At 41.8% G+C, this 14,077-nt stretch overlaps 1 protein-coding gene across 1 annotated transcript; it reads left to right on the top strand.

Annotated features, from left to right (window-relative positions):
• Positions 1-3,858: 3,858 nt before the first annotated feature.
• LOC120035168 (tetratricopeptide repeat protein 39B-like) lies at positions 3,859-10,558 on the top strand. Its single transcript, XM_038981989.1, has 16 exons — positions 3,859-3,953; positions 4,224-4,355; positions 4,788-4,864; positions 5,875-6,004; positions 6,604-6,709; positions 6,960-7,025; positions 7,317-7,425; positions 7,969-8,036; positions 8,117-8,176; positions 8,437-8,598; positions 9,128-9,219; positions 9,442-9,562; positions 9,657-9,768; positions 9,932-10,049; positions 10,208-10,324; positions 10,420-10,558. Exons 1-16 carry the CDS (start codon positions 3,859-3,861, stop codon positions 10,532-10,534), a joined length of 1,680 nt encoding a protein of 559 aa, XP_038837917.1. The 3' UTR covers positions 10,535-10,558.
• Positions 10,559-14,077: the final 3,519 nt, after the last annotated feature.

Here is a 14,077-nt window from a genome sequence, read left to right as displayed (position 1 = left end):
CAATTAAGTGGGCTGCCTTACTAACCACGTTTCCATCCCCTGTTTTTATGCTATTAAAGTCATAGGCTACCTTCTAAACAAATCAACAAAGACAGCTGTGATGGAAATAGGATGTTTCGGTACAATCTTATGCATGCAGACAGATAGGCCTAATTTGTTCGTTGGACATGGTAGGATATTTTTGTGTCGTAAAATTCGTTATGCGAGAGACGGCATTGGAAAGGGCTTTATGCGCAACTATTGATATAATAAACACCATATCCACGTAAAATTGGAGTCACGCGATGATATGGTGTTGTCCTCCCACTAAAATTCGGGAAACCATGCAGTTTATAGGCTACAGATTAAATACATTCATAAACTCGTTATTACAAAAACAGCCCTACATCCACACTATAGCTAAATAATTTTGCGTTATGCCAGCGAGATTGATCTATTAAAATATCTAATATTAATTCAGGAAGATGCACATGCAAGACTGATCGAGTGAGAGGTGAAAGTGCATTATACCAGAGTCAGGTAGGCTACAAGTAGGGATGCAGGAAGAGGATGATGATGTGGGCCTACAGCAAGAAGTAAAAAAGTTAGCCCAACTAGGTAATCATTCATTATTTGGATTATCTCAAGTATAGTTCTCACTGCGTGACAATGCACATTTGTTATAGCCTACAATTGTTATTGTCTTTGAAGCCAAAAACAAGACATGCATTTTGGGGAAACGCTCTAAATAGCACGTTGTTTATTTTCATACCAATATGGCTCTCGTAGCTGTGCTGTTGAGGAACTACTAGAGCAAGCTGACTTGTAGTTGTTTTCTATGGAACACAACCCTGCATCCCCGCCATCACACAATTACTGTTTACGCATTCTAAAAAGGTCCATTCTAAATTGCAAACTGGTCAGGTGGGCATTTGAAAGTGTGTTCTATTGCCAACATGGCTAGCTAAGTTACAATATACGATCTTACGGTGTTAGACTTTCACAAGGCAATTCAGAGAAGCAGATCGTAATTTTGGTGTGCATATATACTGAACAAAAATATAAAGGCAACATGCAACAATTAACGATTTTACTGAGTTACAGTTCAAATAAGGACATCAGTAAATTGAAATAAATGCATTAGGCCATAATCTATGGATTTCACATGACTGGGCAGGGGCCACACACTTGGGTGTCAGGCCACCCACTTGGGAGCCATGCCCATCCAATCAGAATGAGTTTTCCCCCGCACAAAATGGCTTTATTACAGACAGAAATATTGCTCAGTTTAATAAGCTGTCCGGGTGGCTGGTCTCAGACGATCCCGCAGGTGAAGAAGCCGGAGGTGGAGGTCCTGGGCTGGCGTGGTTACACGTGGTCCGCAGTTGTGAGGCCGGTTTGACATACTGCCAAATTCTCTAAAATGACATTGGCGACGGCTTATGGTAGAGAAATTAACATTCAATTCTCTGGCAAAGGCTCTGGTGGACACTTCTGCACTTAGCATGCCAATTGCACACTCCCTCAAGACTTGAGACATCTGTGGCATTGAGTTGACAAAAATGCACATTTTAGAGTGGCCTTTCATTGCCCCCGGCACAAGGTGCACCTGTGTAATGATCACGCTCTTTAATCAGCTTCTTGATATGCCACACCTGTCAGGTGGATCGATTTATCTTGGGAAATAGGAGAAATGCTCACTAACAGGGATGTAAACACATTTGTGCTCAACATTTGAGATAAATAAGGTTTTTGTGGCAAACATGGTTGACCAACTCCATGACCAAAATGACTGACATTTATCCCTTCATAAGAAGATTGATGGCCATTCTGATATTCTAATTCTATGAGCATGTTACTGTACAGCCCCTGTGTCCCAATGTCAAATCAAATCTTATTGGTCACATACACATGGTTAGCAGATGTTAATGCGAGTGTAGCGAGTGTAGTAATCTAACAATTCCCCAACAACTACCTAATACACACAAATCTAAAGGGGTGAATGAGAATATGTACTGGGGTATTAAAGCCTTGTTCACATTGGCAGTTCGAAATGACTCAAATCCCCCCAAAAATTGCATTTCTGATATGAGTCTTTTCTTTTTCCTGCATTCTGAACAGCCAAAAAGCACATGGAATCGGATATTTCAAGACACATTTCAAACCCCCTTCGTAGGTGGTTTGAAGTCCGGTACAAATCTGATTCCTGGCGCTGTGACTTGTCTTAACGGTTAAATCTGATCTATTTGCCCTGAAGTGGTTTTTAGACTGCATATCTTGTTGCTTGCTAGCTACGACAGTTTGACAAGAACATGTGGTAGCTAACTAGCTTGTTAATTGTTGACAAACAAATTAGTTTGTGTGCTAGAGAGCTAAACAGCTAGCTAGTTGACTGCTGTAGCTAGCCAAAAAGGACTCGTTTTGAAAGTTGGACCATCTTATTCTTTGAAGCTCTAAACATTTTTTTACACTACGATTGAGTATTCAAAGCACCTGGGAAACGTCCATGGCAGGCATTGTTGTCACCTTAGCTTGTTACATAACTTCTGAGCGATGGGAACCACGAGCACCACCAGTCAGTCTACACCACTGCACACACACCCGTCATTACTATGACAACTAGCGTAGCCATGTCAGCAAATGACTGCAGTCTGAACGCACTCCCATCCGATTTGGTCACTTGTAACTTGCGGTTTGGACAGTCAGTATTCCAAAGCGGATTTGAAAAGCAAAACTGATTTGAGCATTAAGGCCTGCAGTGTGAACAAGGATTAATAAACCCCTCACTGTAAGTGACTAATTTGTTATTGCCTTCCTTTTGAAGTAATAACTGATTAGAAACACCTCAAGAAGAGGGTAAGGAAGGATACACTTCAGGAATTTGAACGAGGCCCAGCACTCTCAATTATCCAATGGGAATCCTGTGACAAATGCACTGCTATACCAAAGAAGAAAAATAAATTCACTGCGATGGTATTTCAATTGATTCTCAGAGGTTACATTTACACTTATCCCATGTCTTATATTTTTCCACTAATTGGCCTTTTGACCAATCAGATCAGCTCTGAAAAAGAGCTGATGTGAAAAGCTCCAATGGGATTGGTCAAAAGACCAGTAAGTGGAGAAAATTGGGCTGCCTGTATAAACACAGCCAAAGGGCTTGCAGTTTGGCTAGGCACTGATGATGGCTCCTTGTGCAGTTGAAAAACTTGATTTCCTTGACTTTCAGATAGACCCAGAGGATCCCTTTCTCCTGGTACCTGATAAGATGTAAGTCTCCTACTTCACAAGTCTATGCTAAGATACACACTGATTTAGATCTTCCCTTCATGTAAAAGAGCTATGTAACCATAGTTACAGTATTAATGCCTACAGCACAAATCTCAGCTGATGCAGACACATTCAACATTGTGTTCTGTGTCTAAATAGATATTTAATACTGTCTGCCGCATGCTGTGATTGCTATAGCCCCCATACTCAACTGGTGGACTGCAATCCGGACCCAGAACAGGGTCAATACAGATTCAAGTCTTTTAGGAACTCTGTTGGGATTCGACCCCTGGTATCATATAAACACACACAAGACATGGAAGAGTGTCGAATTACAGGAACGTAGCTTTAAAATTGCTAAATTCTCAACGCCAGTAAGAGGGGTTTGAACAGTTTGGAATCGCATGGGTTGTGAGTTTATTTTATTACACCAATAAATGACCTTTGCCGCCTAGGACATTTTGTGTTACTTGACCTTCTCAAATAGTTCTTGAGTAACCCTTTGCTAGAGTCCTGTTAAAAGCAGCCAATGACATCCATGTGTAGAACATTACTGGAGAAACACTACACCTGATCTGCACTTCTGTTTCCCTTCCCAGGAAATCCCAGATGGATTTAGAGACTGCGTTGCAGGATAGTGCCAAAGCGCTTGACCTCTTCCTCAACAACCGGTTCTCTGACGCCTTGGATCTCCTCAGACCCTGGTGTGTCCCATTCACCATCATCATAGCTTGCCTTGAGGCTTTACATTCTTTGAACTGCTCATGTCTGTCTCTAATAGTGATTGATGGTGACCTGTTCGGTAAAGTGTATTCTACTGCAATATTGCCAACACAAATGGTCCTAATTGGCTACCAGAAACGGTCCACTTTCTCTCAGTGTATATTCATTGGTTGGTCACATTGGATCCATTTCTCAATAAAATGCTTCTTGAGTTTCTTCTGTTTCTGAAGGGTTTTGTCATGTTCTTTCAGGAGGAGCCAGAGTATGTACCACGCTGTGGGCTACAGCAGCATGCTGGCCATGCAGGCAGGCATGACCTTTGAACCCAAGGATGTTGAAAAGGCCATGACTGCTCTGAAGGAGTCTCTGCAGACGTGCCAGATGTACGGTTTTGCTTCTCTCAAAGAAATTACATGAATGTAGGGCATCTAGTTCTAGAGTTTCAATTGCCAATGCATTGAAGAAGCTTTCTCACACATCAGATTCAGACATTGCAGGACTTACAGCTAGAGTCTTGAATCGAAGCAATAGCTAAGCGGCCACCCCGCCTATGTTTTGGTAAAAAGCTGAAGGATGGACCTGGAGTAATGCAACTATGGATGATGCAAGGACTGTTAGTTTGCAAACATTGGAGTTAACCAAATTTACATTTTGGGTTCTGATGGGGTATGACAGTTAAACTAAGCTCATGAGGCATTTATCTGTGTTATATTCTTCAAGAATCAATCGTAGTGCACATATTATACATTTTTGTCCAAAGGTGGATATAGCAACTAAGGATTCTAACTTTAACACAGTACATTATCTCATCACAGGTTCCGGAAGAAGACTACCATGGTGGAGGCCATCACTGAAATGTTTTACAAGCAGCCAGCTGACGACTTAACTGAAGGTGTGATGGGCTACCATCTCCGTGATGGTTGTAGGTTATAAAGGATGATATCAGTATGTCGACATCTGGACATTCATACATGTAGTATGTATGATAGATGACAATGTGAAAATGAGTATGTAGTATGAGTCATCCATACTGAAATGTACATGTTTCATGACTGGCCTTTTGATTGATTTCATGTATTTGGGTTGTCATACTTCAGCTTCAGGATGCCCAGCACACATGGGGTTAAAATACTATTTGCTGTACCAAAATTATAATATATGCACAGTATAGTTTATTTAGAAAGTTTTCAGACCCCATTACTTTTACCACATTTTGTTAAGTTACAGACTTATTCTAAAATGTATTAAATTGTTTTTCAATCTATACACACAATACCCCATAATGACAAAGCAAAAATAAGTTTTTAGAAATGTTTGCAGTTTTTAATTTATTTTTAAACTGATCACGTTTACGTACGTGTTCAAACCCTTTACTCAGTACTTTGTTGAAGCACCTTTGGCAGCAATTACAGCCTTGGTTCTTCTTGGGTATGTGCCTCAACACAATCCTGTTTTGGTGCTCTACGGACAATTCCTTTGACCTCATGGCTTGGTTTTTGCTCTGACATGCACTGTCAGCTGTGCGACCTTAGACAGATGTGTGCCTTTCCAAATCATGTCCAATCTATTGAATTTACCACAGATGGACTCCAATCAATGGAAACAGGATGAACCTGAGCTCAATTTCAAAGGGTCAATAGCAAAGGGTCTGAATTCTTTTGTAAATACATTTCTATGTTATGCAAAAATATCTGAACCTGTTATTGTGTGTGTAGATTGACAAATGTATTTAATCAATTTCAGAATAAGGCAACGTAACAATGTGGCAAAAGGGAAGGGGTCCTGAATATCTTCCGAATGCACTGTTTACATATACTACATCCACATTGGTTTAAATGTGTGGGTCTATTCTGGACTTTGACTGACGGGCATCTCTCTTTGTTTGCTCCTTGCCCGCTGCAGAGGAGATGCATGCGGAGTTGTGCTATGCTGAGGCGCTATTGCAGAAGGCTACACTCACTTTTCTGGACGAGAGCATGATCAGCTTCATCAAAGGAGGCATCAAGATCCGCAACAGCTTTCTGATCTACAAGTGGGCAGTTTTTTTTCTTCACAACTGACCCAAACCAAGCTGTACTGAGCTGGCCTGGTTTCACATGAACTGGTTGATGATATAATGTGAAAAGGATATTATGTTTTGTGTTTGGGTAGTCCAGTCACAGGTGGCTGGTGACACCTTAATTGGGGAGGACGGGCTCAAAGTAATGTTTGGAATGGTATCAAGCACATCAAAGCTGGTTTCCATATGTTTGATACCATTCACTCCATTCCAGTTTATTATTAGCTGCCGCCGTCATCCTCTCACCAGCCTCCTGTGCTTCCAGTATAAGAATGACTGTTCACAGAATTGATGCAGTAGAAAGAAATGAATCAAACGTTATCAAGCAGTGATTGTTTTTAGCAGGGTCACATTTGAGAGTCAAGTATTTTGGGAGATCTTGCATGGTTGATAGTGTACTCAAGTTCATAGTTCAATATATGTCATTCTGTCCATGAGCTGCTGTTGTCTATTAATGTTCTGTATTATGTCATGTTTTGTGTGAACCCCAGGAAGAGTAGCTGCTTCATTAGCAATGTCTAATGGGGATCCTTGTAAAATAACCAAATACCTGTTTGGCTCCTCTCTACCAGGGAATGTGATGATATGTCAACCATGGCAAAGAACCAGTCTGACCAGATGAGCACACAAGCTCACTTCAGGAGTGGTGTGAACATGGGCATTGGTTCATTTAACTTGGTAAGAGCGTTGGTGTTTAGTGTTTCAGCGGTATGGGTGAGGTAGAAGATGGTAGGACAGGCAGATTAATAAGAGTTGCTAAAGCGGTCAAATGTAAGATTACAAATATTTTTTTCTCAACTCAAATTATAAATGTTTTTATTTTCTATTGGCTGTTTTTTTTTTCTTTGACATGAAAGGGGGATTTTTGTTTTGTAGTCCTCAGATGCTGAGGTCACTCTATTTTCACCGTTTGGTTTTCCTCTTTCAGTATTTGTCTCTCTTGCCGAGCAAGGTCCTCAGACTACTGGAGTGGATGGGTTTCTCTGGAGACCGGGTAGGTGACGAGCAGCAGTCTCACCACTTCTTTCTCTGACAGACTATTCAGCATCACACACCGGCCGCCTTGCAAAATACTCCTTTTCTCTTGGATAGTCCGAGTGGGGAGTCTCTTTTTTCAAAGTAATTATTGTCCCCCAAAAACTGAGTGCTTGCATAAGTCAAAAAATAATACATCTGTAAATGTTTGAAATGATACATTTCTTTAGTTTACTTCCCATTATGCCTCATAATTAAGCCAATGACGATGCAATGAAGTGGATGTTGTTGACAGAGGCTTGTTGTGCAGGAAGTGGGTCTGTCCAAGCTGAGGGAGGGGGCAGCCAGCAACAGCCTGCGCTCCATCCTCAGCACTCTGTGCCTCCTGATGTACCACCTCTACATCAGCGTCATACTGGGTAAGGTACAGATCTAGGATCAGCTTAACCTCCCCGAAACCTTACCATAACCTGGGAACCCTAAATTGGGGAAAAACCAAAAAGGACCCAAGACCTGTGTCTAGGGGCAACATTGACCTACTCCTCAAATGCCACACAGGCCACTGGAGTTTTGAGGATAAAGGATGCTCTCTGGTGGTGACAATGCTAAACTGCTCCATTGTTACTACAGTACTGTGATCATCAACTGTCGCAGTCACGCTTTACAAAGTCACTTTGTCTCCAGCTGGTTTCTTATGTGAAGAGCATTTCATCCATTTGTATGGACTATTAGGCTGTGTTTACACAGGCAGCCCAGTTGTGATCTCTTTTCCACTCATTTATCTTTTGACCAATCAGGTCTTTTCACGTCAAATCTTTTTCAGAACTGATCTGATTGGACAAAAGACGATTTATTGAAAATTATAGAATTGGACTGCCTGTGTAAATGTATACTTAGATAATGGGTTTTAATTTACAACAGCCATTAGGGTTGATTGATGCCTTGTCTTTCCTTCTCTATAGGTACTGGTGAGCCGAACCTGGTAGAGTCTGATGTTCTTCTGGAGCCCTACATTGAAAAGTTCCCCAATGTAAGTGAACAGTCCTCCTCCTGCAAGGTCTTCCCACTTGCCCCTCTCCTCCGTTAACATTGACTGTGGTTGTTCTCTAGGGGGCCCTCATTCTCTTCTACCAGGCCAGGATTGCTGTGCTCAAGGGTAACTTTGAATTTGTGAGTAATCTCCCTTTTTAAGAATGGCATCTTCATACATTTTCCTGTGTAGTATTCATTAGGTACCAAATGGAAGAAAACATAACTGGGAGCAACTTCCTAAACTTGTCCAATGAGAAACGCTTGTGTTCTGTTGCAAAGCATTTTGCTATGCTGTGCCCTAATGAATATGACCCTGTCTGCTATGTTACAAGTTATAAAATTGACCCCCTCTGTCTAACAAGAACCATATCTCCTTGTTTTGTGTATCTGCTCGCCAGGCCCAGAAGAAGTTCCTGGAGTGCATAGCGGCGCAGCAGGAGTGGCGTCAGATCCACCATCTGTGTTACTGGGAGCTGATGTGGTCCTACTCCTTCCAGCAGGACTGGCTGGAGGCCTACCAGTATGCAGACCTTCTCTGCAAAGAGAGCAAGTGGTCCCAGGTATAGTACACCTGTAGCAGCCTGACTAAAACATTTAGGATGGAGTTCCCAGGTATAGTACACATGTAGCAGCCTGACTAAAACATTTAGGATGGAGTTTCCAGGTATAGTACACACACGTTTTGTTGTTTTCACATACACTGGAAAGGTGCAGTAAAATGTGTTGTTTTACAGGGTCTGCCATAGTGGTACGATGCCCCTGGTGCAGATTAAGATCAAGTGGACTTCGATAGATTTTTCACCTTGTCGGCTCGGGTATATGAACCAGTGACCTTTCGGTTACTGGCCCAACACTAACTGCTAGGCTACCTGCTGCCCTAGCAGCCTAACTAAAACCATTTTACTTCCCGGTCACAGATTAAGGTCCTTTTCCAGTAACTCTCCTCTCCTCTTCTACACTTTATTCTTATTTTTGAACCCTTACGGTCTTGCTCTTTACAGCTCCCCCATGTTCTAACACTGGTATATTCCCTGGAGGTCTGGGTACAGATGGGTCATATTCATTGTGACTTTTGGTCTCTCCTGGCAGGCTATGTACGTGTTCCAGAAAGCTTCCATCCTCAGCATGATGCCAGAGGAGGAGGTGAAGAAAACTGGGGAGAATGTGGAACAGTTGTTCAGGTATGTGTTGTCAATAAAGACGCATTTTATTTGTATGGCACCCAAAGATACTATACAACTTGAAAAGAAAGTAGGTCCACACCAAAAAAAAAGATGACTATATATTCAGGATGGCATAAATGTAATATTTACATGAATCATAAACTGAACAGAAGGCACTGTTACACAGGGAAGGTGGGTTGTTAAGGTTTATAGCTATGGCTACTTTCATGTGTCTTATAGGCAAGTGGAGAGCCTGCGGCTGCGGATTGCAGGGAAGTCTATCCCAACGGAGAAGTTCGCCGCGAAGAAGGCTCAGCGGTACAGCGCCGCAACCCCAGTGACGCTGGTGATTCCTGCCGTGGTGAGAACACTTTTTTATTTGATTTATTCAAAGCAATATACATGAACTTTTAAAATGTGTTATTTAGGTCTAAAATGCATTTTCCTCATGACAGGAAATGATATACGTTTGGAATGGCTTCACCATCGTTGGCAAAAGGCCTGAACTGACAGAGAGCATTCTGGTCACTATCGAGAAAGCAGAGGAGCAACTGAAGAATGACCCAAGTGAGTTTACCTTCACAATGCTCTAGGTCTAATCTATGGGACGGTGTGGGGGTCTCAAGAGGGAAAAAATGGTCAGGTGTGGTAGAAATGCCAGGGCTGATTTCTGGTCCGTCAGCCCCTGTCTAATACAGAATAAAAAAAAAAAAATTCTTTCCTCTCCCAGATCCATCAGAGTACCACGTGGATGACCAGTGCATGGTCCAGATGCTGAAGGGGCTGTGTCTGAGACACCTGGGCCGTCTCGACCAGGCCCAACTCTGCTTCACACACGTCATCTCCAGGTAAGGCTATTATTGCCATTCACTGATCATTGAGGAATGTGGTTTGTGTGGCTCTTCGGGGGGCAGCCCACCATCTACTAAGACTATTGATGCACCCAAATGTAATAGATCTGTTGCCTTTCTTACAATCTGATTGTTGTGGTGTTTTGTTTTTACAGTGAAAACAGGATCAAGCATGACTGCTACCTAGTGCCATACAGCATGTATGAACTGGGTCTTCTCTACAAGCAGCAAGGAGACTTGGGGAAGGCTACCACCACCATAGAAAATGCCAAGTAAATGTCAATTTAAACCAGCACTATTTTAGATGCATTGTTTACTGCCTAGGATGAAGAATGGATGTTATTAAGACGTATCTGGATGTTTACAGGCTGAACTACAAGGGTTATAGCATGGAGTCGAGGCTACACTTCCGTATCCATGCTGCCCTTAACACAATGGGGACCTCGGTGGCCAAACTTCCACCCCACCGCACGTCAGCTTGAGGACTGTAAAAGGTTGCGTCAATCGAATCTGGTATCAGGATAAAATGTGATTCAGAGTCACCGAATATACTTTAATTATTTTTATTTAACATAAGCGATAAATGGTAAATGCAATTTTCGTATATACGGGTTCACTGTATCACCACGCAGGGTAAAGCAGAGAACTGACTGAAATAGTACAGACATCTTCTTTTATACTGTGACAGATGTAGTTCCAACTTTAGAGTTGTAGAGGCTTAGCGTGGTTTAAACTTGCTAGCCTATCGGTGGTGCCCAGGCTGGTCCCAGCCTCACAGCACACAGGATCCAGATATCCGGAAGTGTTTGTTGTGAAGTTTGAGCTGAGTTGTCAGTTTCTACACATTCCTCAGTTCCTGTCTTCTTGTTATTCAGCATTTTTCCATCTTGTCTCAACCTTCTGGTTAGCACAGTCGACACCCTAGATTAACAACAGCTTTTCTGCAGACACGCTATGTTTTGTGATTAACATGTCCTATTTCTATAAGGCATATATTTTTGTTAAAAAGAGAACAAAACCATCCTTCGCAGGACGTAAAGGTAAAATGCGCCACTGCCAACGAAGAATTGCTGAATATCTTGGGTCCATTCTACCTTGATATGGAGGTGTACAGACTTGAAAGAGCCTTGATTATAGTACACTTAGAAAAAGCCTGCACTTAAAATGTAAATGTTACAAAATTAGAATTTGAGTCTTTTCTGTAGGGTCGACTCATGACTAGAGATTTGAGTGCATAACTCATTTTAAGCACAAATCTTCCATTGTAATCGATGCATGATCTACAAGAAACGTGTGAGCTACACACTTGGATCTTAAGTTAGGATATGGCCTAAATGTTTTGGGTTTAGCCTTTGATTTGAGTCTGTAAAGACATGTACCTGTACGGTTTGTCTGTTCTTATATTTATGTTCTATACACATTATGCTGTTATACATTCTGCTCTAACTGTTTCATTTTCTGCTAATTTAACCAATTAATTTACATTTGAACACATGGTTCTTTATTATCCACAGATATGAAGGTGCACTGGAAATGCAAAGTTTTACCTGTCATTGTACTAAGTGATTACTCAAAAGATTTTGACAAATAAAACTGTTGGAATGGATGAATTTGAGATTTTATTTTTTGCATGAATTGTCTGCCATTCATTCACTGACAATTAGATCCTACAATGAGCCCATTTATTGTCACTATCAGATCTCAGTAACAAAACGCATCACACCTACAAACTGCACATTACTGTTGTCTGAGCAGCAAACTATAACTGTTCAGTCAGTTTTCAGAGGATGCTTTTTTGTTACTATTCAGTACTGTATCCAAATCAGAGGTTCTCTGTTATAGCGCGTTTACTGTACAATCAAACTCCAACCGACATGTTTCAGGTGGTTTGTGTGTGTATATATACTTTTGTTTGACACATCTTCAGATTAGTGGAATCGGCTATTTCTGCCACCCGTTGCTGACAGGTGTATAAAATCGAGCACACCGCCATGCAATTTCCATTCGCAAACATTGGCAGTAGAATGGCTTTACTAAAGAGCTCAGTGACTTTCAACGTGGCACCGTCATAGATGCCACCTTTACAAGTTAGTTCGTCAAATTTCTGCCTTGCTAGCGCTTCCCCGGTCAACTAAGTACTGTTATTGTGAAGTGGAATTGTCTAGAACTGCTCAGCGGTGAAGTAGTAGGCCACACAAGCTCACACAACGGGACGCCGAGAGCTGAAGCATGTAGCGCGTACAAATCGTCTGTCCTCAGTTGCAACACTCACTACAGAGTTCCAAAATGCCTCTGGAAGCAAAGTCAGCACAAGAACTGTTCGTCAGGAGCTTCATGAAATGGGTTTCCATGGCTGAGCAGCCGCACACAAGTTTGAGATTACAATGTTCAATGCCAAGTGTCGGCTGGAGTGGTGTAAAGCTTGCGTTAAACCATCTGGCGGTCTGACGGACTAATCTGGGTTTGGCGGATACAAGGAAAATGCTACCTGAAGTTTGGTGGAATAATGGTCTGGGCATGTTTTTCATGGTTCGGGCTAGGCCCCGTAGTTCCAGTGAAGGGAAATCTTTACGCTACAGCATACAATGACATTCTAGACGATTCTGTGCTTCCAACTTTGTGGCAACAGTTTGGGGAAGGCCCTTTCCTGTTTCAGAATGACAGTGCCCCTGTGCTCAACGCGAGGTCCATAATAAAATGGTTTGTTGAGATGGGTGTGGAAGAACTGGACTGCACTGACCTCAATCCCACCGAACACCTTTGGGATGAATGGGAACGCAGACTGCGAGCCAGGCCTAATCGCCCAAAATCAGTGCCCGACCTCACTAATGCTCTTGGCTGAATGGAAGCAAGTCCCCGCAGCAATGTTTCAACATCTAGTGGAAAGCCTTCCCAGTAGAGTGGAGGCTGTTATGGCAGCAAAGGGGGACCAACTCCATATTAATGTCCATGATTTTGGAATGAGAGGTTTGACGAGCAGGTGTCCACATACTTTTAGTCATGTAGTGTATATTTCAGTGGGTTGGAAGTCATGCTCTAATATTGAGAAATGCAGAACAACCCCACTATATAAATTCAGAATAATTGCAGCGTCCGAGGATCACTGACGAAAGTACTGCTCTGAACGCTCAGATGTGTTTTGCGGTGACGCTTCTCGAGTATTTTCGGTGAGCCGACTCATTTGGCTCCGTCACGTAAAAGAGACGGCTCATTTGGCCCCCAAATTGCTCTGTTAAAAATGCTTGAAGGGAAATTTCACTTTTTTGTATTTTTTTTAACTTCAGATTCATCTCCAGCACCACCCCAACATCAACATATGTGAAAATGACAACACGTTTCTATGTTTAATTGATAAAGAGAGGAAGGTAAGTGTTTCCAGTGACATCATTGATGTGTGTCATGATTTTAACAAATTATGAGTAGGAGGTGCCTACTAATTGTCTAATTGGTTAACGTCATAGAACGATGTGTTTCCAATCTTTTTGACTGCAAAACATATAAAAGCTCTGTTTTCACATATGTTAGGGTGGTGCTGGAGAGGATGAATATGAAGTAGAACATTTTAGAAAATTAAAACTAGAACCAGTGAAAAAATAGCACATTTCTAATTTAAAGCCCAAAAGGTAGGCTACCATTATGTCAAATCAGGAAATGCACCTCCAAATAAATGTTTACCTGGCTGGATTATTAGATGGCACTGAATATTTTTTTTGCATGGACCAGATTGACACGCCCACTTTGTTTCTGCAGGGAAGATTAACCCTCTTTAGATAATTACAAAATAATTATCTGGAGAAAAACGTTTTGAGATCAAAAAGCAGTAGCAACACCAGGATCCACATGGCCAAGGTGTCAGCAGCGGACCTTTCTGAACTCTTAACCAATGCGCCTTTACATTCATGAGAGTATCAATAATTTGTCCCTATTTCTGAGGCTATATGATCTATTGTTCAGTAGATTTACTATGTAATATTCATTTTACTTGTTTTTATCTCATGATTTATTTGATATGCTATCAGATTGCC

The sequence above is a fragment of the Salvelinus namaycush genome, chromosome 42 (assembly GCF_016432855.1).
Source record: "Salvelinus namaycush isolate Seneca chromosome 42, SaNama_1.0, whole genome shotgun sequence".
NCBI classification, from domain to species: domain Eukaryota; kingdom Metazoa; phylum Chordata; class Actinopteri; order Salmoniformes; family Salmonidae; genus Salvelinus; species Salvelinus namaycush.
Note: the sequence above shows the minus strand (reverse complement) of the source record. Positions and strands in the feature narration are given on the sequence as shown.